Source organism: Tyto alba, unplaced genomic scaffold (genome assembly GCF_018691265.1).
Source record: "Tyto alba isolate M040663 unplaced genomic scaffold, T.alba_DEE_v4.0 Super-Scaffold_6, whole genome shotgun sequence".
NCBI classification, from domain to species: Eukaryota; Metazoa; Chordata; class Aves; order Strigiformes; family Tytonidae; genus Tyto; species Tyto alba.
Window position 1 is genome coordinate 6,339,456 of NW_024881327.1, and position 26,617 is coordinate 6,366,072.

The 26,617-nt window shown below is 41.0% G+C and overlaps 1 protein-coding gene across 5 annotated transcripts in view; it reads right to left on the minus strand.

Moving 5' to 3' along the window:
* Positions 1-12,210: 12,210 nt before the first annotated feature.
* The window catches only part of FNIP2 (folliculin interacting protein 2), a 52,602-nt gene continuing 38,195 nt past the window's right edge, over positions 12,211-26,617 (minus strand). For 4 of the 5 annotated variants that reach the window (XM_042807907.1, XM_042807906.1, XM_033000214.2 and 1 more), the window contains 5 exons: positions 23,424-24,738; positions 22,479-22,635; positions 21,119-21,319; positions 17,290-17,405; positions 12,211-16,067 (listed from right to left, as the gene is read on the minus strand). In XM_042807907.1, the coding sequence (XP_042663841.1) occupies positions 15,989-16,067; positions 17,290-17,405; positions 21,119-21,319; positions 22,479-22,635; positions 23,424-24,738 (1,868 nt within the window). In that variant the 3' untranslated portion in view covers positions 12,211-15,988. The other variant, XM_033000216.2, reaches the window with a different exon arrangement.

Below are 26,617 nucleotides of genomic sequence, written 5' to 3' on the forward strand. Positions count from 1 at the left end.
GCAAGAATTTGTCACCTAAGTTCAGTGAATATCCCCAGTACTGCATGTGCTCCGTGTCCTTTGAACAGGGAAAAGACAGACCAGGTCTAAAGGTGAGAAGATATGAAAATATCACAGAGTGAGAGAAGTTGGCTGTGAAGACGGAAAAATATGAGAGCAGAAGATCCCAAAACCAACAGTGGGAGCAGAGGATGGGGGAAAAGGTTGCAAGCCTGGAGAAGACAAAGGCAGAAGCTGGAGAGGAAGAGGTGTGGACTGAAGAGGTCCTTAATCACTCCTCTCTTACACTTTGTTTCATAATTTGACAATGAACAGACAGCTCTTGAGCCTCAACCTGCCTCTGCTGCCTAGCAAACAGCTACAAAACCCAAGAGGGAGAAACATGCTTTCTCATTCCCGTCATGTCCTAACTTTAAATGTTGCCTTCTGCAACCTTAATTTATTTTTTGTCAACGTCATAAAAAAACCCCTACTGTAGCAGCATTAAAAGACAATCAGGTTTGTCGGGCAAAGCATAGGAGGAGTGTAAATAACCAAGAGAGAGTTGACAGCCTAGAAATTCTGGTCCCCTTACAGAATAACTGCTGCATGGGTTAATAAATTCTTCTTCCTATCAGTCACATACAGGCCTTTTTGCCCATGTGCATCTTAAACATCAATTATCCATGCAACTTAGGAAAAAAAAAATCATAATTGATGCTCTCCTAGTCAAGGCAAGTTTTGAGAGAAAATTAGTGCTCTAAATGGCAAAATATTCAAACAAAAGCACCAATTATAACTCTGTTATTGATATGAGATTTAAAATGGCATATGACACATCCAGATTGGTTCAGTAAGAAAAACAGGTTTAGGGTTGGATAGTAGCTGAGATTTTTTTGTTGCTTTTATGGCTAAGGATAGCCAGATGGATAAGAATTTTATTATAGGTATTGGCAAGTTAATGCTGCTGAAAGCCTGACACATGATGTGTTGACTCAAAGTTGGAACATCAGATTTTCATCAACATTAAATTCAAGCAATTCTTTTGAAACTCCAGCCTGGATGTGCCACCACGTTTTGGGTATTACCTACCTCAAAGAAGAAAAACCACAAACATTGGGAATTATTGAATTATTCTGTCTGAAGTGAAAAAGATAAGCGAAGAGGTTTCACCACAAGGGAAGGGCCAGAATTCTAGAAACTTGTGTGTGCAAACATCTATAGTAAGTACTGCTCACCGGCACGCCCTGCCCGCAGGCAGGTCACAGAGCACACTGTCCTCTTTCCATCACTCGGCCCAGAAAAGCGGATTTCACTGTCGGTTGTCTTCTGCCTTCCAGTCCATCCTCCAGACTGGGGAGAAGCACTCCGGTAATCCCCGAACCTTGTACTGTAGATGAACCCCCTACTCCATGTGTGATTTGTTGAAAACACATGTATCACACTCATCAGTTAAATCCCCAATTTCCTAAATCAGGTATGATAACAGCGTTGGCTTGGAATGCCTCAACCAAAGCAATGCGGCTGGACTTGAGTAGTCTCCAAAGGAGTCACCTGTGGCTGACATTTATTTTTGTTCCTTCATTTGTAGCATAGATAAAGGGAACCATTTACATTCTTGAAAGATCTTGTCTCAGCAGTTTCCCTTTTAAGACAGTACAGTAAGGCAAAGAGCTAACTAATCTATTTGTGGCCTTCAAACAGTACACCAGAAACTTTATAAGCACAGACAGGTGCCTGCCTGGGAGCTGGTCATCTAATTTTAGATATGTCGAAATGAACAGGAGAAAAAAAATATTATAGAGAGCGTAGAGTTAGCAAAGAAATAATTTCAGCCAGTAAGAGAACAGAGTTGCTCTATCAGCACACATCCCCACAGCATGACTTTTGGCTATTAACACAAAGAATAAAAAACTTTACCATTAGTATCACTTGATCTGCAGCAATTAAACATCTCCCCAGAGTTCCTCCTCTCATCAGAACAGTAGTTCATCCTAAATTTGGCCCCTATGTCTTAGCCAGTCTTACATCAGACCTCCTCCCGTAGTACAGATTTCAATTGCAATAGTGGACACCAACTATCCGAGTCACCACAGAAAGGTTACCTGGACCGAGCCAACTCCAGCAGTCAGCAAGGGCTGGGTGGCTCACAAAAATGAACAGAAACCTGCTCCGTTTCAGCTATAGCAAATAAGGTCAATGTTTTCCTGGCTAATCAGGGAGTTGAGTCAGGAGGCACTGAAAATGTGATAGGGTTTGGACGCTGCTTCCACTGAAACCGGGCTCTGCTTGGCTTGCAGTGCCTCCCTGCACCCCGCGGCCCAGCTGGAAGCCATAAGCAGCTATCAGCTTGGGGCTCGTGACATCTCCGTGGCACCGAGCACATTTTTCACTTACTAAAACAGTACGGATGCAGGCTGTTAGCCGAGGGAGTTTATTAAACAGCCAAACTGCCGGCTGCAGGCGCTTCGTTTCTGCAGGTTAAGCTTTTTGTTTTGTTGGAGTGATCACATTTTTCAGCTGCAAAGAGTTTGTTATTATTATTATTAAAAAAACAAAACAAAACACTGACATTACCATTGGTTAAACTTGTGTGTCAGAATACCTAAAAACTAATATTTGAAACGCATATGATGCCTTGCATCTCCTCTTTGATTTTCTAAAGGGGCTGAGGTTTCTGGTTGTAGATTTTACTCACCAGGAACTCAACCGTCTTGCGAAACATGCAGAAATCACAGAAAGCAGTTTGATAAAGGAATTTAACGTATTTAACTCCAGCACGGCCAGCCCTTGGGAAAAACTTAGTTTTGTACTGCGGCACGGGCAGTCTTGTGAAAGACAAACGACCCAGCCACGTACTCTGCTCTGGAGCCTCGTGGAAGCTATGCTGAACCCCAGGCTGAGGGGCCAGCTTCTCACCTTATTACACCTTTGGGAAAGAGAAATGACTCTTGTTGAGGAATTTTGCAGCGTGCTAAGAGGTTTCGCAATCCCAGGGCAGACTGAGACGGATGGTGAAAGAGCCTAGATCTGTCAGAGCTAAAGAACTACATCACTGCTTCGCTCGCCTGCCTCTGGCAGCCACCACCCGCTCGCCCACCGTTGGGTGCCGGGGGAGCGCAGGGCAGGAGAGGAGGATTCAACTGGGGGCTCAGATGGGGGGAATGAACACCCCCGCCCCCCCCTTAGAGCAGGCCACGCTGCTGGTAGGTAGCCCACGGTCTGGTTTTAGAGCTGAGGAATGAAACGAAGGCCACGCCTAAGCCCAGAGCTTTGCTGCAGCCTTGCAAACACCCACACAACACACGGGAGAAAAACGGATCCTGACAGGGGAGGCTGTGGTCGAGCACCCACTCCTCATGAGGGCTGATTCAGAAGAATCCCGTCTTTCGATTTCAGAGCCTGTGAAGTCTTGCTCACGACCTCTGGAGTGAGAAATGCATAGAGAACTAGTCTCAAAGGTCTACTTAAGTCTACACCATGCTGACCTGGTAGAAGTCAGCCACTCAGCAAAATCGCTTTCTGTTGGGCTCTTTAGGTCCGAGCGATTTCTGAAGCTAGCATGGTATCAGAGCTACACTAGCAAAATGATTTTAATTCAAAGTTGTAGTGTTTCAAAGTTCAGATGTGCAGATGGTCACATTTACAGGTAATTTTAAATTGAATTTTTACTGTGCCAGGAAGCACTGGGTGCCAGCAAGAGTGAAATATAGAAGGCAGCTTTATTCCTGTTGCTGGTTTTAAGGCAAGTTTTTAATAGCTTCCAGTTAGTTTGTGCAAAGGAAGGTAGCTGTAATGTAAATTACAGAAACTTAGGATTTGCTACACTTAACAGTATGACTGAAATAACACACTGCAAAAGGTACGAATAGCACTATAGTGGTCCCATGTCCTGAACTGGAGGCACATGTGACCAAAATAACTGAGGACGGGTTGCACTGAAGTACAAGTTTGAAAAACAATTTAAAAGTTGATATAGTTAATATAATTTTGTCTACACCAACAAGACGACAAAGTCCCAGTTCCAGTGGGACTCCCATGTCCCTAGGACAGCACAGCTTGAGTGGTTACTACTACTTGGGGGCTCCCCACTGATTTTTTTTTTTTATAGGATGGCTAGTGTGAAGCCTCAATCTCACATCAGCAAAAAGCTGTGAAAGAGGAAGACAACATTTTCTTGTTCTCCGTTGGCAGCACACAGCTAATTTTCCATGCACTAGGCAGGAGTTTAAAAAGAGATGTGGACTGTTGTCTTCTACCCAATCGTGACTGTTAAGGTCTGATTTAAGATGTCTGAACTCCGGAGTGTACTCTTAGCTATTTAAGGCATGATTTGACCTTGATTTCCAAGCAGCCCCTGCTCAAAGCCTTTGCGTTCTTCTTCGAATTGTTCCATCTCTTTATGGATTTTTCCAGCTGACACTTTTGATCCTGCTTGAAGAAGCTGAGTGGGGGTAGTTCATTGTGTTGAAGAATATTAGGCCTGAAGAACAGCAGCTGTGGCTCCAGCAGAAGTTAGAAAAACTTTCATACGGTGCTGTCTTCCTTATAATTTCTCCAAAGCTGCCTTCTGAGCACAAAATATGCTTAGCAGTTCATCTTAATTCTCTGATGACTTTGCCTTTCCCCAGCCAGCAGGACAGCGATTTTGCAGCTGCTGCTACTGCACCTAATTTATCAGCAGCTTGGTTTGCCAGCGCTCGAAGCACCGACTATTGTGGTCGTAACTCACACAGAACTGGGACTCCACTCTCATAGGAAACAAGAGCTACACAATGCCCTTCTACAGCTTTCACAGATGTAGGAGACGCTTGGCTGGATCGCTGGGTCCCACTCCTGTGGGGCTGATGCCCCCCGCCAGCCCCACATTCCAGCCAATGCTTTGTAATGGTCAGGAAGCAGAGTCGCAAACTGGAAACAGAATGAATATATTCTGCACTTCTCCAGGAGTTACTCCTCTCATTACAAGTGTTATTAAGGTCAGAAATAATGACAGCTACCCTCACAGGGGGCTTTAGTGGTGAAGAAGGGAACAATTAGGATATATTTCAAATAGGTTACCCTAGACGGTCTCCGGTGGAATAACAATCAGGTCTGATACGACATACCATGAAGGGTAATAGGTCTGCAAAGCTGAGTTACTTCATGCCAATCAAGAGCTAGGCAAGCAATCTGAAACCAGCTTTTACACTAACTGCAGATGGATGAAGAAAAGGAGAATTGAAATTGGCACCAGTCCCACAAAACACACATTTTGGTATTATAGCCGCCTGTAGCTCTGTTCCTTCACCAGTCCTTCGGGGTGCAGTTTTCATGTTACAGCTAAGCTGAAGTAATTGGTAGGTGATGCTGGAAAGGGGAGTCGTGCTTCTCTCTCATCCTCAACACCGGGCCATGGATTCTCAGAGCATCAAGAGTAGCTCTCATCTGACCCCTACTGCAAGCAGGTAGGTAAGGGTAGATTTCCACCAGCAAACACAAGTGATCATCAGCAGATAGGCTTAACTTATATGAACCCCACCGGCCAGGATCCCCATCTCATCACTGCTTTAAGTGGACTATGCTGAAGGGAACAGGCCTGTTGTCCTCTTCACCTGCTGCAGCCACTTCCCTGGCACTGGCAGTAGCACCCGCACGTTTGGGTGATGAGCTCAGAGGCCCGACCTCATCCCATAAGCACAGAGATCAAAATAACGTGCTTATTGGATGGACGGGGCTCTGAGCAACCTGATCTAGTTGAAGATGTCCCTGCTCATTGCAGGGCGGTTGAACTAGAAGACCTTTAAAGGTCTCTTCCAACCTCAACTATTCTATGGTTCCATAAACAGTATTCCTTCCCATAGCAGGCACCCAGTCTTTTCTTCCGCTTGGTGTCAAACCTTGCATTTCTTCCCCTTGACGTGAAGGAAAAACCTTAGGCTCCAACTGGGTTTAGCATTTGCTGTTCTTCAGAAACCAGTGGTGCCTCTCAACCACTCAGTTTTACAAGAGCCACTACTTAATCTCAAGCAGCAGAAAGAAATCATTTAATATCCTTTTGATTTTTTTTTCGTGTTTTGAGACACAGTTTGTACATTTGTCTAATTCTCCAAAAGGCACCTTATCCTCAAGGGGACCCACCATCTCCAGCTGGCCAGGATCAGCCAGCTCCCCCACAACAACAGCCAGGATCACCATGGCAATTTACCCCCTTATAGAAAGACAGTTATATCTTGTCCGGTCATGGCTGCTTTTCATCTTCTGATTCCCACCACATGGATTAAAATAAGCAGCACCAAGACTGAATCAGGAGCTCATAACAGACACTAGTAGAGTCAAGTGGCATTTATGACCCATAATTTTACTTTTTTTGCTCATTCTTCCATCCTGCCCCTATGCTTTCACATAGTTTAAAGCCATAACAACGTTTACAGTATTTCAGCTCGCATACGTACTTCAGAGCAAAACCACATTATATCACTATTTTCTATATTAAAATAGAAAGCTATAAAGATGCTGCATTGCCACAGCAGAACATTCATTACAGATACCTGCAGTGTATAAAAGCTAGCACACAAGCTGTTTCTGTGAAGCAGTGAGTTAACATCTTGTACACTCCGCACGCCTGCCTGTAACACCTTCCCACTGCCTCAAACAAGAAACTCACTCAGGGACAAGTTTGATCTTTCAATTCTGCCTCTATTTTTCTGAAAACTAGCACATCTCTCTGGAGCGGTTACTGACTCCTGCTATTTCTCACCAAGTGTAGCTCAGCAGCTTGTCACGAGTTACTTTTCCCCACATCATTTATGCATCCCAAGCAAAAAATAAAGATGCATAAGAGCAAAGAAGCAGGTGTTTGGAAAACCAAAATACATTTCTTTGGCAGCATCCATCGAGTAGATAGTTTCAGCTAAACTGTCCTTATAGGCACAATTGCAATTGTACACAATAAGCTTTTGAGGCAGTATGTAAGAATGAAAGAACTCTTCTTCTCATTTTTCCTTCCAAAAAGACAGATGTCTGAATGCCAGATACTATGTCTCTGACTCTGTAAAGCAATTTCCAGGAAGCGAAAAGGGAGGTATATACATCCCACCCTGCCCCAGCTCGACTGGTAGGACTGTCCAATAATGAAGGCATTATTTTAGGACTCAGAAGATCAGGAACTAACCTTTGCCGCAGCCTCCCCGCATACCTTTGGCCAAGTGCCTCATCCTTCTGTAACGAACGGCGGTAATTACCAGAACGCTGAGAAAACAAACAGGAGCTGCTTTTATGCTGAGCCACAGGCACAGGGTGAAAATTCCCGACCTGCCACCAGACAAGCTTAATCAAGAATTAGGAATGATTAATCAGCGTGGTTAACTCACTGTGGTACTGAGATTAAGGCGTGTTACAGAGGGACTAGAGACAGGTTTAGTGAATCCAGAGATGGTCTTGGTATTGCCGCACAGCGCAGCGCTGCCATGACAAGCTGTGCTATCGAGATGCTCTATGCTACACATCATCGCAGAGCGTGTAAAACTGCGTTTAACTCGAACAAGTCCTCCACGCTGTAAAGTTCACAGTCACGTTCCAACCCCAACTACAACACAACCCAGCTCAGCGTCGCAGTTCTGAGAAAAAGGGTAGTGGTGCGTATGTTGGCAGCCAACCACCATCAAACTCTTGGAAGTGTTACAATGCAAAGGGTAGCCTGATGCTGCCAGAGGCTTCACCCCAGACCGCTAACAAGCTCATCTGTGTGCACAACTGTAGTTACATGCTTTTTAGAGTAGCTGGGAAAGAGTGACGCTTGGCGATACTCAGCAACCTGCAGCTACAGTTTGCCGATCCGGTTCATCGGGACAGACATTTCCAGGGACCCCTGCTTCAAGCGCTTTGCCTCCCGGGATGGGACCAGACCAAGGTTTGAAATCTCCTCAGCACAAATCACAAAGTCTGTACCAGCTTTCTCCAGTGCTGGCAGAGCTGTTGCTGGCCATAAAAAAATAGACGTGCAGAAAAAAGCTTCGTATATTTAGAAGAAAAGAGAGAATACTAATTTGAGAAGAAAGGTGGAGAAGAGGCAAGCCAACTTCCCTGTAAAGTTTAGTATGATCCCAGAGACTAGCTAGTTAAATTAGGTCCTTAGCAGAAACCTAGTTTAAACATCACAAGGACAGGAAGCCTTCTGAAGATGAGAACAGCATTCTTGAATTACCAACCTCCTTGTCTATCAAGAGCATAGACACTCACACCTGGGAAGCCACCAAGTCTTCTTTGGAGCTCATTTAATTCAAGCATGTAACAACGCACAGCTACTCCTCCAACTGCTCCCACAAGCCGAGGAATTACCAATGACACTCAGAATTTATTTAGCAACATTACAAACGGGCTTCGCCTCTTCTGCTTTTGGTGTTTACCCACTACTGAGCAACAGGACAGGCTACTGCATTCTTGTGGGAAGAAAGTGGCACACGGAAAACCAGAGGCAGCGGCCGACCTTTAGGGTGTAGCCAGAGCTAGGTCTAACACAAATGGTTTAAATACCAGAGGCCTGACAAATTCCCTTGAAACACTGGTGTCCCAGTTACATCCCCAGCTGCACTGTGTCGACACCAGTCAGTCCGTCGCTCGCTTTGGCGATCACATCAGGCAGGCATGCAGAGGGCCCTGCTCTGCAAGCCTTTGGATTCCGTCACCCTTCCACACCAGGGGCATCCAGCCCTTACAGGAGATTGCCTGAAGTGCAATTACAGTAAGCAGCAGGGCAAAGGAAAAAAAAAGTTAACCTTTCCATCAGTGCTAACTCCATTTTTGGTCTATCCCCCTGCCAGGCAGCCCGCTCCCTGTCTTCTCGAACAACGAGGCCGCGGTGCAAGGGCCAGGCTGGCCTGGGCCTCGGGCAGCCAGGAAGGCCGTCTTCACCCACACAGCAAAGGGGCTGCAGTGAGTCGGGCATCCCTCCGCTTCCCAAATCAAAAGGTAAGGTATATTTTTCTCTATTTGAAACAAACCTGAAGAATTAAAGCACTTGAACCATGACTCTAGTGCCCTTAGACCAGCCAGTCCCTCTTTACAGAGGGCAGGAAGAGCTGACGGTTTGGAAATGAGATTTTTAATTTCACATTGCTCGTGGTGCAGGCACGTTTCAAGGTCAAAAATACTGCATGTTCTAAGAAACTGCACAGGTCAACAGAAAATGCTCAATTCAAAACCCCTGTATTTTTCAAAGCTAAACTGAACAGTTTTAGGAGACTTGTCCATTTTAAAGCTAACAGGGTCTGTCCAGATCTTAAAAAGAAAAAAAAAAAAAAGTGGTACGATATTGTAGAAAATGGAAAATAAAAACATTTATGTGACAGCAATGCAAAGAAAAAGAAAACTCCCCATGCTCATTTTGACTAGGGAAAAAAGTGATGAGGTAGTAAAATAAAGCTAAAATGGTAGTTAAAGTTAAGGACCTATTTGAAAAAATTTTGTTATATACAGGGTTGGAACTCAATCCATGGAGGGGAAAGCATTTTTGTGGGCCAAGTATCCCAGCCCTTGACCCCATGTCACTCTTATCAGACAGCACCACCACTCCCTGGGAAGATCTCAAGCAGACCAAAGGATCACTTCATGTTTCCACATCCGCAAACAGTTCTCTGCCTGTAGGAGCTGGAGCTTTCTTCCTTGGTGGGAAACTCCTTCCTCAGGGGAGCCTGCTCTCTCTCCAACGTCATTTTGTCAGATCACAGTGGACTCTCTCTTGTAGCTCCAAACAGAAGAAATCCAGTTTATGTGATTATATTTATTTTTAAGTGCTTAACAGCCATTCCTAAGCCCTTCGGCCTTGGGTTGACCTTTAGGATTTTGAGACAAAATGCTACTCTACTTGTACTGCTTAAACTGTTTTAGCTTTGGGATTGTGCCAGACAGACAACTGACTGCCACTATTGTGAGAGTAATTTTCCAGCATATGGATTACTAGCATGTGGCCACTTAATCTAATTTTATATGGAATCAGAAGCCTTACAGGTCACAGTCTCATGTTTTGTCATTCAGCTGCACATCCTTTATGTCCAAAATCCTGTTTCCTGTGCTCAGTCATGCTCTCTTCAACTGCATATGTACAGAAAACTGAAGAATATGGTACATTGATAATTAGCAGAAAGCTTTGCTGTTATATGACTTCTTCATTTAGAGAGAAAAGGAAGAAGAAAGACTGGCAGAATTTGGCACAAGACTTAGTTTGTGGTATAGTTTATGCCTGTTGTAGCCTTGAACTCCTCATCACACACAAGGAGAATCTCTTCATCGGTTCTGGGATCCTCCTTGCCATTTTCATGAGGGAAAATGGTTAAATCAGTTGTTCACCATTAACACGTGTATTATTTCAAGTCACAGCTTTCGAACAGAACAATCTGACTGCAGAGTTCGAGAGTTTTTCAAATTGAGGTACTATTTTCTCTTTTGCAGCTGTCAGTTCTAACAGCTCTTTGGCTGTCCTCTCAGCCATAACACATAAGTATTTATTAATACAGATCTCCACCCTTTCCTAGTTATTAATACAGATCTTCACCCTTTCCTAGTGCTTGGCCATTTTATACCAGTGAGCCTGTGCATCTGCCTCTTGCTAACCTGACACAGTCCCAATCAAATGAATTCTGGAAGAGATTGGCGAAGCGTCCTTTCGAAAAAAAAAAAGTTAAGCCTCTTAATATGACCAACAGCTTAACTACAATTTTTTTTAAAAGCATTGAAGTCAGAGCAGAGGAGCTTCATGGAACCTTACAAAGCCTGGGTGGGAGCCCAGTTTGCTGCCCCACACAAACTGCTAAGCCAGTCCAATGGCCCACAAGTATCAAAGACACCAGGAGCTGGAGCAACCTCTCATTCCTTTTCTCTCTTACTCCTAGCTGAGGCGCCCCATCTCTTCCCTTGCCCTTACACTAGCACTTATTGGGACCAAATTCAACTTGTTAAACCATCAGACAACCATCAGCAGTTTTTTTTCTGCAAACATGCTGCACCCCTCTATGAGCAATTAAATGGCCAACAGAGCAAGCCACAGCATAAGCAACTTGCAGGTGCAGCTAGACCAACAGGAGGAAAGACCAGGCAGGGTAATAAGGTCTGCCCCTTGTTATAGGGGTTAGCTACTAAATTGTTTCAAGCCTTCTCATGAAAGCAGGGGCTTAGAAAGAGGGAGTCAGCTACAATTTGGCAAGAAGAAAGCTCGAGTGAGGTTACAGCTCACCCCACAGCACCATATTTTGATGCACTTTTCACACTAAAAAAACTCATTCTCATAAAGACTGATCTGGTTAGCCTCTGTAACAGGTCACCATCACGAACAGAAGCACAAATTACACAGGAGTCACAATAGACAACAAACATTTCTCCTATGGGTGCACAAACTCTGTGCACACAAGCACTTAGAACCTTTGAGCATGAGAAAATTAGTTGTTTCCAAATGCTCCAGAGTTGATAATTACTGCAACCAGATTAGAAAGCCAGAAGCTACATTCTGAGCACTGCGAAGTGTCCTTGAGGCCAAAAGTTCCCGGGCTTCTCTTTTATTTCCAATACTTGTTAGCCTGACCCACAAGCAAACCTCAAACATTTCTGTCTACAGGTAAGAAGTGCTTACACCCTACAAATCAGACTACACCTCAAACCTGTTCAAAGATGTTCAGCATAATTACAGTTGATCATCTCTTCTCCATTTTTATTTCACAAATAAGGACTTTCCAGTAAGCTGCAGCATACCAAATAGAAATTCACATCATGACACAAATTGAAGACCTCTTTATTTTAAATTCATTCATGTCAAGTTCATTAACCAATTCATAATCTGGTAGACACAAGGTATCACTCGTTCCCATTAGGTTGAATAATTTTTAAAATTGGATACATGATGCAATAGCAACACGTTTTCAGATAGCTCTTTTCATGTGCACTTGAGGTAAGTGCCAGCCACACAGGTGTGTGGAACCTCTGCAGGACTTATTTCAAGTCACCTTTCACCTTCCATTATTTTTTGCAGTTAGTTTTCCTACTGTAAGGGCTCTTACATGTGCAAGCGGGGTAAAGCTTCCCAAGCTGCTAAGAGTGCTCAATCAGGTTCCAAATTTTGTGAAGCCTTCCTGTTAGACATTTCTTGCAACGTTTACTTACTCCACTAATGTATTATCAGATGCCCACGCACTATTAGATCTCGGCTACAAGAAGAACAGCTATTTCAGAAATTAAAAATGAAGATACCAAATACCACTTATGTTCATTTCAGAAAGTTTATTGCACCAAATGCCGCAAAGAAATAGACCAAAATGATAGCGTACATAAACAACTATAAGAAAAAAGACCATGTAGTTTGACATTGGTTTTCAGTCATTCCTAAAAAAGCCTATGCTCTCCAAACATGCAATAGCAACACACGTTTTTCTTTTTTTTCTTTTTTTTTTTTTTTTTTTTTTTTTTCCTACTATGGATAACCGGCTATGTATGTCAAATTAGCCCACTTGACCTCAAAAAAAAATAATGTCTAGAGTACATTCAGCAGTTCAGACTCGATTTTCATTTGGGTCCTTTTAACTGAAGAAGTTATACTTGAGGGTAAGTGATCATTTTGTGTAAACTTTATATACAAGGGTTTGGTGTGTCTGAAAATGGTTTTTGACTTTAAGAGTAAAGATGCATATAGTAGGGAGTGGGGAAGATCAGTCTACAACTCTGGAGGATGCCATTAGAAATGCCAATTACAGAACCAGTGTCTATTAATTTCTTTTGGACAGAAGAAAGTTCAGAGTACCTACTTAAATGAAAATGTTTAGATCTTGGTATCATTTAGGGCTAAAGAATTCATTTTGATTAAATACTACAATTTAACAGTTCGTTCCTCCCCTCTGGGTATGAAGGTTTAGTCTTGCCTGAAGAAAGCATACATTCTTTAAATTGCACTGTGTAAACTGCATTTATGTGGGATTTTGGAAAGACTGTGCACTCCCACTTAACCAAGAAAGTATGTACTTAAGTTTACAAAAAAACTATATAATACTGATAAAAACAACTTTGGAATATTTGAAAATTAAGCTCCATTATCGATTTTAAGCACATCTGTACATTCATATCACTTTTCATCCTATTAAAATAAAAACAGAAACATGCCCTAAAGATGTCTAACAACACATCTGTAAATACTTACTGCCCTGTCATGCCACGCTAATTTACATAAACAGCAAGATGCTACCAAAAACAAGTTAAAGACCTAGAATCAAAAAAAGCCCTAGAAGGTGGAATCCTGTCAACTGAGGTAGTACATTTGGTGGAGGGGAAAATATGTATTTAAGTTTCTTTAGTCTAAAGCCTTTTAAAGGTAATAAACAGCTTTCATTTCGGATTTTCATTCCCCAGAACTAAAACTGTGAGAACCAGATAGTTCATCGTGTAATTTCTGAAAAGCAGCAAAATGTTAGAAAAAGCAGCAAGAACTATAAAGTTTTAGCCTGGGCTGAAGAAAATCCGAGTGCTTTTGACCATCGGCTCATGTGCCAACCCTAGGTTAATTTGATGTCTCACCAAAAGGCATTTGTGTTGTTTTTTTTTTTTTTTTTTTTTTAAATAAATAGTTGATGTAGTAATATTGGGTATTACTGTATTGATCATGGTATTAGTCTTGAAATCACTGAATGTTGGCTGACCTTTGACCTCCACAGTACATTCTATGATAACAAATGCACATATTTCTATAAAGAGCTGTCAGAGTCTGATCGGATAAAAGCCCAACTAATACTTTAAGAGAACTGGAATTGACTTTTAATAAACTCAGCTACTATTTAAGTGACATGAAATAGAGAAGTACATGAGGATTTCTATATACACCCAGGGAAGCAGTTTCACAGTCTTGCGCACACACACATTCTCATCACAGGTGTAGTTTAGGAATACCCGACTTGCTCTGTGGTTTTTACTTTGTCTTAACCTTGTGGAATAGAGAGTGATATCTGCTAACTGTTATATGCAGAGGTAAGTTTACTTTCCAGCAGATAGAAGGATTCACAGACCAAAAGATAGGAAATATTTGCTTAGCTATAAGCAGTAGGAGAAAACCTGAACCACAGAAAGACTTTAGCCTTTTTAGGCAGAATACTAGGGACAAGTACGAAAATGCGATAAAAGAAACGTCTGGAATGTCAGGTCAGAAACCCAGCATACAAGGAACAGCTTTAGAAGCGTTTTATCAGAATTTTAAGTATCCCTCCACTTGGAAACAACCTCTCTTCACAGTAGGTCAGTCTACCTATTTCCCTCAAAAAGCAACACAAGGTTAATCAAGACTCCCATCACATTTAAACAAGTCACAATATACACATTTCATTATTTCAAATCATCGAAAGTTTACTGTAGAAAAGTCCAAACATCAAGGTAGTAGGAAATAAAACCACTTTTAATAAAAGTGTGTCCCTTCAGTGTTAAAAATCTGTAATCACCAACGAGGAGACTCACAAGCGGTGACCAGGAGTTTCTTATTAGAATTCACTATTCCCGAGCAATTGTGTTACTAGCAATTTGCTTGCAAGCCGACAATTTCAGAGACCTCATTCATGCTGGCTCACAACAGAACGGTCTGACATGGAGTTTTCTGTTTCTTAAAGAATGTTTCTTTTGATTCTTTGTTCTCTCCTGAGTCTGGTCCATAGTTTCATATCCAGCTTAACAGTGCTTTATGCAAAAAAGTAGTAGTTTTTTTACATTCATGTTATCAACCACATGAAAACAGTAAAATACAAAATTTTATTTTGCTTCCTAGAAACACAGAAGGCCAGTATCAACTAGTGGAGAAGTAGTTTCTGGTCTCAGAGTAGTTAACCTATTAAGGAAAGGCACCCAGATGATAGTTCAAGATTTCTGTAGAATCAAAAAGGGTAATTGGAAAAACATTCATCGTAATATCAAATATTGGGGTTTGCCCCTAAATTTAATTTTACTTCAAACAATGCTCCTCTTTTATTCCTAGAGTGGTAACCAGTAGCTGGAAAAAGTAATTCTTTTGACTAAAGGTTTGGTGGAGGGTTGTTTGTTGTCTGTTATTTCCCCAGGAGGATTGTCTTCAGTTTGTGCCAATTGCTTGGTGTACACACGCACAGACATGTGCTAACAGCACTGGTATCATACAGAAGTTTGTCAAATTCGTACTTCTCGGAGATAGTAGTACTTGATGACACCAAGACACAGATTTAGTTCCCAGGACTACAGTCATACAGAAAACTCAAAAGAGTTATTGGAAGTTGCATCAGCAACAAATGTAAACTGAAATTCCATAAGGCTTTCCCACAAGATCCCTATCTCAGAAGTCCATTCCACTTCTAGCCATGGGCTCATTTAAATGCCTCCTCATTAAAACAGAAGCAGCCACGGCTTGCTTAACCTCTTGTCCTTACAGGGAAAAGTCACATCACCTCATGCACACCTCCATTCCCACATAATCATTTGGCTGCTGAATCCAAGTTCCTTGTTCTGAGCCCATCACTTCTACTATACAAAACCATGCGTATGCTCTGCAAGAAATTCATGTCCCATCTAATACACTTGTGTATAGGAATGCTATGTACATAGTTTACAGCTCCTCCTCCTCCTCAGCCAAGAAACATACAGCACACCACACTCGCAAGCGTAGTATTACAAAATCCATTCTAACCCACTTGTTCTTTTAACTGTTACTTCATGGTTTTGAGCAGCGTTTTGGACGGCAGCTCCTGGTCTGCCACATAGTGTTTAGTCCTTTGAATAAAAATAAAACGCAAGGATGCAGTCACTTTCTTGACTTAAGTCAGAAGTGAGATTATAAGAAAAACCTGAATGCCTTTTACGTTATGTAAACTGAAGTCCTCCGATAAAACATCCAGTTGAAATCAGAATCGGAAGGTGGTAGAATGTACAGTCATCACCTGCTTTCCTCAGTGTTCCCCTTTACCAGTGTTTGGCACCTCTCTTCTTCATTCAGCATTCCCATTGTCTTTATTTTACTTTAAGGGAATAACTATCCTGAGGTTTTAATTTACAAGAGTATTTGAGCAACATACGGGGAATGAGTACTTGCTATAGCAGCCAACAAAGGCAAGTCATTGGATTCAATCCTAGAAATTAAAAAAAAAAAAAAAAAAAAAGAGAGACAGACTTTAAAATATACAGTCACCTTCACAAAAGAAAAGAAACACAAGAAGATGTTTTTCATCCACTTTAAAGAAACTGGAAGTGTCTTGCTATAACTGAGTTCATCGTTTAACTGTTATTAATCGCCATTACGCATAACATACCAGTAAAGGTAGGTAATAAAGTTTAAAACCAAGAAGTATGCCACCATTTAAGTCAAAAGATCTATGTGGTATATAATCTTTTCTGGCTGAAATAAAAAATTTTGTTTATTTGCTAAACCATATGCCTTAGCTTGTAGTCTTACCAGTCAGTAGGCACCAATAAGCCCAGTTTAAGGAAGTGCTAAACATCAGCTTATGGAAGACTCTGCATTTCATGTTTTGAATAAAACTCAGTTCAACATATAGCAGCACTTTCTTACCAAAAATGACCAAATGCTGGAGTTATTAAGTATGCAATAACAGCACCAGGAATGCCTCTCTAATGCAACGGGAAGCTTCCAACCATTTCCAAATGTAAAGCTGCTCAGAGGCCAGGACATACGTATATGTTTACACACATACTGAGAAAAGTGCTTATTTCAGGGCTTCACTATTTACAACTACATTTCTCAGTATGAAATCTTGAACAGTCTGGATAAAGATAGATTAAGCTTTATCTACAGTGCTAAAACTTATCTTCTTGGGAATGTGTATTCACTTCTTCCCTCTTCCCCCTCTTCTGCTGTCAGCAGGTGCATCCCTACAGGTTGTGTGCCAATCAAGCACTATTATTAGAAAACAGCTGCCAAACAGGACACCCATCTATTTTCCTACATCTGCTTTTTGAGAACCCCTCTTCCCTCCAGGTACAACTGCACCACCTAACCTTCCAAAAATTCTAAAGTGTGTGTTGGGATGAAGATTTCATTAAGGAGATTGAGACGGAAGGAGTGCGAATGATCGCGTGGATAACCTCCTAATGACCACAGTCTAAACTTTGGTCATTCTAGGGATTTAAGAACGACAAGTAATTGGTTCTTGCTGTAGAATTGCGTTTCCTCCTCATTTCCAGATGGCTCAGTAGAACCCATTTTTATACTTCATTAGGTACATGAAAGAAACAAGTCCTCGTGGGAACAAGATGTCAACATTCAGCACTTGAAAAGGAAAACAACTGCCCCAAGTTTTGCCATTGGTTAAGACAGATACCTGCAATACTCACCCCAATACAATTCCTAGTTCTTTTACATGCACTCTTGTATGTCCTCGTAGATATTCTGAAAGCATTTTGCTTTTGAGATACATCTCTTGTAGTCTATCCTCAAGATGCATTATGCACTGTAAACACAGACCAAAAACCTCAGAACGGCTTAAGCAATAGCATGCAAATTTTACAGAAATGTAAGCATATCATTTTAGCTTCTCTCTTAGCTAGAACACCTTTCAAACTAAATCTCCACTCCAAAAATCCAGAAGAGGCAAATGGTTTTGCTACAGCTGTGCTAGCAACATTAAAAAGTTACGCTACCCCCTCAAAGGGGAACCCCCCTCATCGAACTGGGGCATCACAGCTTTCCTGGGCAGCAAGTCTGTTGCACAAACTGCACACCCATTTTCCACTCAAGGCAGCCACAGTGTTTCTGCTGACTTAAATAGTTTTAACCAGGCTCAAAGACACTGAAGACATCTTACTAAGTATCAAATCAGAATACTTGGATCAAGATGTCTTTGTTATTAGTCAGTACTATAATTTCTGAAAGACTCTGTTTAGGCAACAGTTCCTAAAATTAGCACTCTAGCTCTAGGGATTTGCTATTCAAGAAACTAAGACTCACAAAGTGGAAGACACCATTATCTTATTTGCCATAAAATTACAGCTCTCTTGCTCACTACTTTACTGTAGAAGCAAGGGTATGAATCCTTTTTAGGCATTTGTTTCTATTAGTCCTAGGTACTTCTAATTTAAAATTGCTTAAACTTTTAATGCCACTTGCCAAGAGGTAATAGCTGAAGTTGAAATACCAATTTAATCACTCCCCTTTTTTTTCAGCAGTAGCATTCTAGAAATGCGTATTATTTTTAAATACAGTCATGTGATACATGGTAATTTCTCATACACCAGCTGCAGAAGAGCGGATGAACCTTAGCTTCAAAGAGAGAGAGGGGTTTTTTTGGTAAGACAAGATCAGTAGGTAGGATGTCTTCACAAGGTGAGTAGGTAGGATGTCTTATCAGGTGCTTTGTTCTAGGATAAAAGGTACATTCAATTTGATATTTTCCTTCTTTCCACAGGGATGACCACTTCAAAAAAAGTTAAATTAGTTCAGCTCTCCAAACTCCAGGAGATGAAAGCAGGAAGCGCATGCAGAACCTCACATTATCAAATGTATAATCATCCGGCAGGCGTAGACAGCAATTAGAAACAGTAGCAGCAAATAGCTTCAGGCCATCGTCCAGTGTACTTTTCAAGTTGAACGAAAACCATAAGTATTAGAAATGAGATCCTGTGAAACCAGTTTTGCTAATTAAAAAATAATGAGCAAAAGGACTACTCGTGCTTGTAGGTAGCCTACTATGTATTTTTCTGATGGTCCGGAACAAGATGAAGATTTTTTTTTTTAACTATTCTCTGAGCTTATATTAGGCCTTAATCATGTAACATAGAGGCATTTTTTAAAAAAGTGCTACGTAGTAGTAGAATAAGATCACTGCCACTGGTGGAAGAAATGCAAAAGCTTTTTGAGTGGTTTGATCTATTTGCTTCAAGCAAGTTTTCACTCAAGTCATTATAGTCGTAACACTTCTGATTCTAGCCGAAAGGCAAACACTCTCATCTTTCCCATTACAGGTACCCTGAACGCAAAAAGCCTAGGAGTACTTCCTCAGTGGTTCAGGGGAACATGCAGCTAATTCACAAAGTAGTAGTTCAATATATTTCAATTCTAGTACTCGTGCTAAAGGATTATGGATTTTTTTTTTTTCTTTTTTTATTGGTAAGTTGTGAGTGAGGAAGTAGGGAAGAATCTCCCATTATTCTAAGAGAGATTCTTTACACAAGATTATCTGATCCTCCCGAATTCCAGCAAAGAATCAAAAGACATTTTTCCCCATAAGCTTGGTACATGAATCCACTTTGTTCAAAACGTCCACATTAAGCGAGGTACAGAAGTATTTATTTTTTTTATGTTAACTTCCTCTGCAGCTTCTCTCATTGACTAAATGGAAAAAAAAATAAATGTCAAGTCACTTCTAAAAATAGATAATTAGCTTAAAATGACTTTAAAGGTGCACATAAAACTTCTGACATATTGCTGACATGCAGCAGTTGCACTCATCACTTCCCTCTCACCCTGGCACACTGCAAAGCTCTCTGCAGCATGGTTACTAGTTTGAAGTGCCACAGAGATATCACCACTTGTTTTTCATCTGGTCTCAGTTTGGGTTCTTATTTTCTGTTGTCCCAAAACCCTTATTCATCTGAACAGTAACTGCATGTAAAGAAACTTGCACTCCTAAAGGAAACTTCAAACATGTAGCAATATCCTCATCTGACTGATACTAGTACATATGTTTTTGTCAAAGTTTAACTCAATGGAATCACTAGAATAAGAAGTCACACTTCTCCCCCTAGAGTTTAGTGGAACACTTAAATTTCCATGCTGAAACTGAACCATCAGTGCAAAGAGCTATAAAATCCACCAACGGAATGATCAAAGCGTCTCTAACATGTATTACAGAAAATTTACAAACTATTAGTGCTGCCAGCTCACTTTTCCTTTCTGTAAAAAAAGAGAAATAAGAAAACCCTGAGAAACACTCCACCTCCAGACCCTTCCCACACCACACAAAGCGTACAGAAATTACATACACAAACCTGAAGGCAACACTGGAAGGAACAGTTCAGTTGCAGAATCAACAATTTGGTTTAAAAATGCCAGAATTTAAGGTGTTACTGTGCAAGTGCTACGATATAACTTTAACCGGTTACATATTTTTTGATGCCCAGGAGAATCCAGAGGCAGCATTGACAACGTACCCCATATTTTGCCTAGCACTTGACTTCAAGAACTCAGTGTAATCATTACCACTAATTTCACCCAACACCATGCTGACTAATACCATCTACAGCCGTTAGTGTTTAGATCTATCTTCCTCTTCTATCTGCCAGCACAGCCATTACAAAGGTTTCCTGTGAAGTTTCTCAAGGCTATCTGCTGAAGGACAAATCAATTCCGTTAATCAAAAAAGGGGCGACTACTGAAAAAGACACCCCATCTCCCCTCACCTACAGTCGTGCGCCAAAAGCTGTACTACAATCACCCTTGTCAGACTCCTGGGTAATTTTGTTGTAATCAGCAAAACCAGCATTACTGATTTGCTCTGATGAACTCCTCCTAATGAGGACCGGAAAGGATGCTGTGGGATAGGGAGTACGCAATACGACAAAGTAACGCCCTGTGCTGCTGCAACCCACCCACCCCCCGGTGTTTTCAGGCTTCAGTCCGCTCCCAGTAATCCCATGGAGACATCGGCAAGGCTGAGAGAGCACCTGCTGACAGGGTTGGCTAAAATATTCAGAAAACAGAAAGGTCAAGTAAACATACACGGGCACAATTCAGGGAGGAGAGGCATCCAACTGCATGGGGTTGGAAAGAAAGCCCAAGAATAGGAAGTTGCATGCTAGAACCAGGCTGGGGAAGATAGAAGCTTCAACAACATAAAGAGAACCGCAAAAGTGATACAATCAAAAAAATAAAAGCCAGATTTAAGAGTCCTAATCATAAATGCATGAAGACCATGCTAAATTTGCCTCAACCACTTTAGTTTTGACATATTTATTTTGGAGTAGTTAACTTTGATCTTTTAGATTTAAAATACAGATAAAATTGTTATTGGCCAGTAGAATGCATTCTTTTAAATACGTTGTACCAACTCCGCATTATTTCAGGCATTAGTTCATTGGTATATCAGCATGGTGTACAAAACTCTGCATTTTCTAGCTAAGCTAAGCAATTTTCATTAGCTTCAGTCTTCAGTAAAGAAATACTTACAAAGTCAGCTGGGACGTTGAGTTTGTAAAGCTGTAAAATAGACTGCAATAAACTGGATACTTGACTCGAAACCAAAACATCCTTGCCTAACTTCATATTATCCATCAGCTTTCTCTGGCTTGTAGCTACTTGTACATTCCATTTATCTGTGTCTGCAATAATGCAGACAGCTTCTGCTATGGGCTCATCTAGCACTGGATGCTGCAACAGATACAAAATACAAACATTATGCGACACTTGAAATATATATTTCCACAACTTAATTTGAGGTTCCATTTTTATTCACTTTTTTTTTTAATTCCATTTTTATTCCTGTCCAACAGGAAAACAAAAGCATCTCAAAAACTACACGGAATACCAACTTCAGTGACAGAGTTTACATTCGGCAACACTGGGTCAGTTAGTCTAAACTGTCAATTTGATCAAGGCATTTAATTTTGTTTAAGTAGTGATTCAAAAATCACTACTTCAGTATTTTTTTCTTCAAGTATTCCACCTTTCCTGAAAATATGTTTCTTCCAAAATGAAGAGTAGTGATTATACTGATCCAGCGATGGGGAAAGCATATTTAATGTTTCACAGATACGTGAGGGATTTCACTATGCACCATCAAGGCAGGGTATGTATGAAGACAGAGCATTGTATTAGACTAATACGATGTCGTTTAAAGAAGTTGCATACACACATATCACTGTTTTGGATACTACATGAACACATTTCAGCAGGATGATTCTCAATTGCTATAGAGAGAAGCTGCTGACAATTACTAGACGAACTTTTAAAATTGCATACTAAGGTCACACAGTTACTTCAGTGAAAGGCTAGTTAAAAATTAATGATATAATTTAGGAGTACCTAAAGGAGAGTGAGAACATGGCAAAGTTCTTACCTATAAACAATTACTTTCTGGAGTTAGTCATTTCTGCTAAAGTCTAGCATAACATAGGCCTCCACAAGGCTTCATCTCCCTTGCAAAACATACCACTAAGCAGCAAAATAACATGTTTCAACTTGCATATAGTTTTTATGATACAGAGATGGTTCTGTCTGCTATCGTGACTGAAGAGAGAAGCTGTTTGAGGTATTTTTCTTTGTAACATGAAGTTGCAAACAATTTTTCTTATCTTTATCTTTGAAAAGAAGCCTTAAGAGAGTGTCAAGGAAAAAGCACACATGCTTCTTGTACGAACAGGCTTTGCACACAACAAATTAAGGGTTTACATCTTTCAAGAAGGAAGACATGTCTGGTGTGGCTGTTAGGAACAGGTGAGTAGAAAGAAACCTATTGGAAGGACCTGCTTCTGTAGATCTCAGTAATATCACAACTCCTGCTATGACTCAGAACTGTACTTTAACTCACATGCATCGCATGAAGTAGGTCTGCTAGTAGACACTGCTTGAGTTTTTCATCATTATTTATTCCATGCAGCACTAGATCAGGTATATACGTGTGACAGTAACCACCTAGAAGTGATCTTCCAAAATTTTTCACACATTGACTGCTGACAGTATTTGACCTGAAATACAGAAATACAAAGCAGGTAAGATTCTTGCTTGACAGGGTGCGTTCAGATTTTACATGAATGAGAAGATTCGTTTATCACTCCTGTTTCTACTGCAAATATTAATCAACAATTGTACTCAAAATACAGTAAACCAATTAGTAGTGCTCTCTGAAACAAGGATTTTAAAAGCTGAACTTTAACAACGTACTGATTCATGCAAATTTACGAAAAGACAAATCTACACGTAGAATTTGTGGTACATGTAGGAGCTCACTGTTCTGCAACTAATCCATTTGCTAAATCTGAGTTTTCTCCAACTCGGCCCAAGAAGCAAAACTCTATCTACCTACCTTAAGCATCAGCAAGCTCCACGTGCACCTGTAAAGTTCAAAACTTTTCAAATAGGATGCCCTTATTTATTTCAAATCTGTCTTTGATTTGTCAAATATGTCGAATATAAACAGTTACCAGTTTAAGCAAAGTTCTGCTTGTCTTCAGATGTTCTGTCTAGATGTATACACTAAATGTTTCAGGCAGTTTATATAAACAAGTTTGATTACTTATTAGATATCTGAAGAACACCTTTGCCACAAAACTTCACTACCTAAACCTGCTCCATTCGTTTTCTTTTTGCCAAGTCTCTTTACAAGAATCCAAACAACATCAATGCCCGTTATGGATTTGTTTGTAAGGAATTTAGTCAAGATCCCAGATGATTTCAGAATTGAAGCCCTGAACATCTATGAAGTAGCAGCAGCTTTTAACCCCATTTATTTCTAAATTAATTTAAACTCCCTTACCTCGGTAAAGGAAGTTCCACTTCTGAAAACTCTTCAAGTCGTTTGCTGACATTACGATGATGCACTTCATCAGGGATACAGCAGTCAGCTTCTTCATCACTGGCCCCAAGAGCACTGTCTGAACTCTCATTCCTTGGAATGTCCCCTTCAACTCTGAAGGGGATTTTCCTTCCAGCATCCCCATAGGGGACATCTTTAGCACCTACTTTAGGGGAATCCTGTTTGACAGCAGAATCTACTTCTACACAGCCAGGGGAATAGTTCTCCAGGTTGCCAGAGCATAAAGTTCTAGGTTCTTTTAGGCTTGGCAATTTTACAGTTTCTAGGTTATCTGTGGGCAGAAGTGGTTCACTAGATATTGTGTTCGCTAAATTCATTTCAGTCCCTCTACTTTCCATATGTTGGTTAAGTATACTCTCCTTCCCCTCACAAGGTGGGATTTGTGCATAACAAACTTTATGTTTACTGAAGGGTATAAAGGCAGCTTCACAACTTTCTTTTTGATTCTGGGAAGCATCCACAGTCAGATTTGTAGAACTTGAGGTACAATAAATCACCTCTGGATTTTTTCTGAATGCCTTCAGATTTGCTTCCATTTCTCTTCTATGGGTTTCTAAGTCTGACTCTGGTGATGCAGAACTTCCAATCTGAAAGGTGACCTTTTCTAGGCGTGAACTCCGGTGGCCAGACCTTTCAGGACAAGGTAAGGCAGATGACCTACCAGATAATTGCTTTTCCACTTTTCTCTCATTCTGGTGGTTCTTCTTTATATCCATTAAATCCTCTAATTTAGATGGCTCTTCAAAGTGGTAGGATACAATTTCTGTATCAGTGACAGCTCTTTTCCCACCATCGGCTGCTCCTTTATGGAAACTACTAGTTAGACAGTCAACAGATGCTTCGGAGTTCTGACTGGTCTTTCCTATTGCTTCTCTCCTCTCTTTTGAGGAGGTGGAGACTGCATGACTGCTTTCTGGGTCATGTACGCACTCTGCAATACTACCGTTCTTACTTCCATCACTCTTTGGAGGTAGGATTGGAGGCACAAGAGCAGGTTCATTTTTAACAGTGACAACCACATAATCAGACTCTTCTATCTCTCCCTTTTCTAGTGCTGTTGTGATCTTGCTTCCATTTAGCACTTGCTCTCCTTCCCCAGCCTTCTCGTTCCACATCAGCTGATTTTCCTGCAGCTCAGAGCACCGAATGAAGTAGGTTAGAACATAGAGCAAGCGCTGCACCAACTCCTTGCGTTTTCCAACAATAACAGTTCGAGTCAATCTAACTGGAGAGCCTATGGCACCATAGAGATCACCTATACAGGAAAAGAAACATTTCACATGCTTATGTTTGGTTCTAATATAGGCTATACCATTTAAATCCAACACATTTTGAAACAGCACTTACTATGGGCACAAATCAGACAGTTAATTTCTCTGAGAGTAAGTTCCTAAAATTTTAAAACAAAGGAGTAACAGAAGGAGTGCCCTAGGACTTCTTACCTGTCTTGTGTCCAGAAGGTTTTTAGTGTTTTTGGAGGGATTAGCTGCTATTATTCAGTTTCTTTCTGTTCAAAGCCACTAAAGTTTTTATTTACATGATGCTTACAAGATATTATCACTTGGAAATGGACACAGCAGGGAGTGAAGAGGAACATAGATCTGACTAAACTCTGAAGCAAGCTATATTGTTTTCTCTTTTCCTACTCAATTTCTTTCACATCAAAGTTACTCAGTTTCATCACAGTCACTTTTTCTATTAAACAGGGATTTTCATGCAGATAAAATCCAAATTATATTTTTCAGGACTAAGATATCAAAAAAGCATTCAATAATGACTTAATAAGATAAGGTTCTGAAAAAAAAGAGGCATCTAACTACCTTATTGGGCAAGGCACATGCACTGCTATGTGCTTGGAGTCAAATGCTCATGTTGCTGAGGTACTTTGGCAGGGGGTGTTGGAAAACTAGAAAATATATTCACTACTTGAATTATGTAATAGTGTCTACCTTTCATATTACAGTTGTGTTTTGAGTACACCCAAGAACTCCTTATTTGCTAGCTCATTTATCCTGAACAATTGCTTTTTTTAACAGAACTAAGATCATACATAACCTACTTTCAACATATTTATTTGTGAGTGGTAACTATCTTCCGGCTGCCTATAATCCTCTATCAGCCAAAGGGTTTCTGTTCCAAAGTTCTGGGAGAAGTAAACATAGATAGCCAATAAGGGAACATTCACATGCTCTATCAGACAAAGATGGGTTAACTCAAGAAATGTCCATTACCAGGTTGATTTAACCCAGCTGTCTTCACCTGACACCCATTATAGAACACCCACGAAATTGTCTTTGCCTAACTAAACTGTGGCTGATATCACCAGCAGATGAGAGACAACCACCAAAAGCTCAATTTTCTTCAGCCACCCTAAGTGTTCACCTTGCAAGCAGGCTTCTCCGGCTTGAGGCCTTATCAGCTACCAGATTGTTCTAGGTGCTAAAGCCTTGCTCAGCGCTGCTGAAATGGTTTTGGACTGAGTTTGCCACCAGGATTTTGTACTGGACCTCAAGAAGCAACACTAAATGAAAGTTATAATCAGAGCTTCAGGAAGGTTTCTACCAAGGGCAAGGGGACCTCTGGTTTCAACACCAGGAGACTAAAACAGCGAAAAAAACCCACCACACATTTTTATGCCCAGTCTCCTCTCCACCATACAGAACATAAAAGATAAAAGGCTTCTGACCATTCCTGCAAAACAAGGATCAATGAGACAGTAATTCCACTGCTCTCACTCACTGTCTTCCCGGCCAAGACCTGCCATTTCCCACGACGCTAGGGACGCACTGGCGAGGTGGTTGTGTGGTAATATTAGCGTGCTGTCTTTCTGCTGTTAACAACACCCTTGCAACTAGCCCCATAGCCTCACGTGCCAGCAAATTCATTCCTCAGTAATGGAAAGTGGGCTTCAGACTACTCAGCTGGAATTAACCTCAATGCCTGGTGGGCCACAAGGACTAGCAATTTGGAAAGGAAATGGGATGGTATCTTCTTACTTTTGTGTTGAGCATAGTTGCTGTGGAAATCAGATTCAGGCTTCATGTCCATTTGCCCGACTGACTTTTATATAAAACCACTACTATTAAGACAGTACAGGAAGTCAAAACTGTGGTCTTCAAAACATACTAATACCT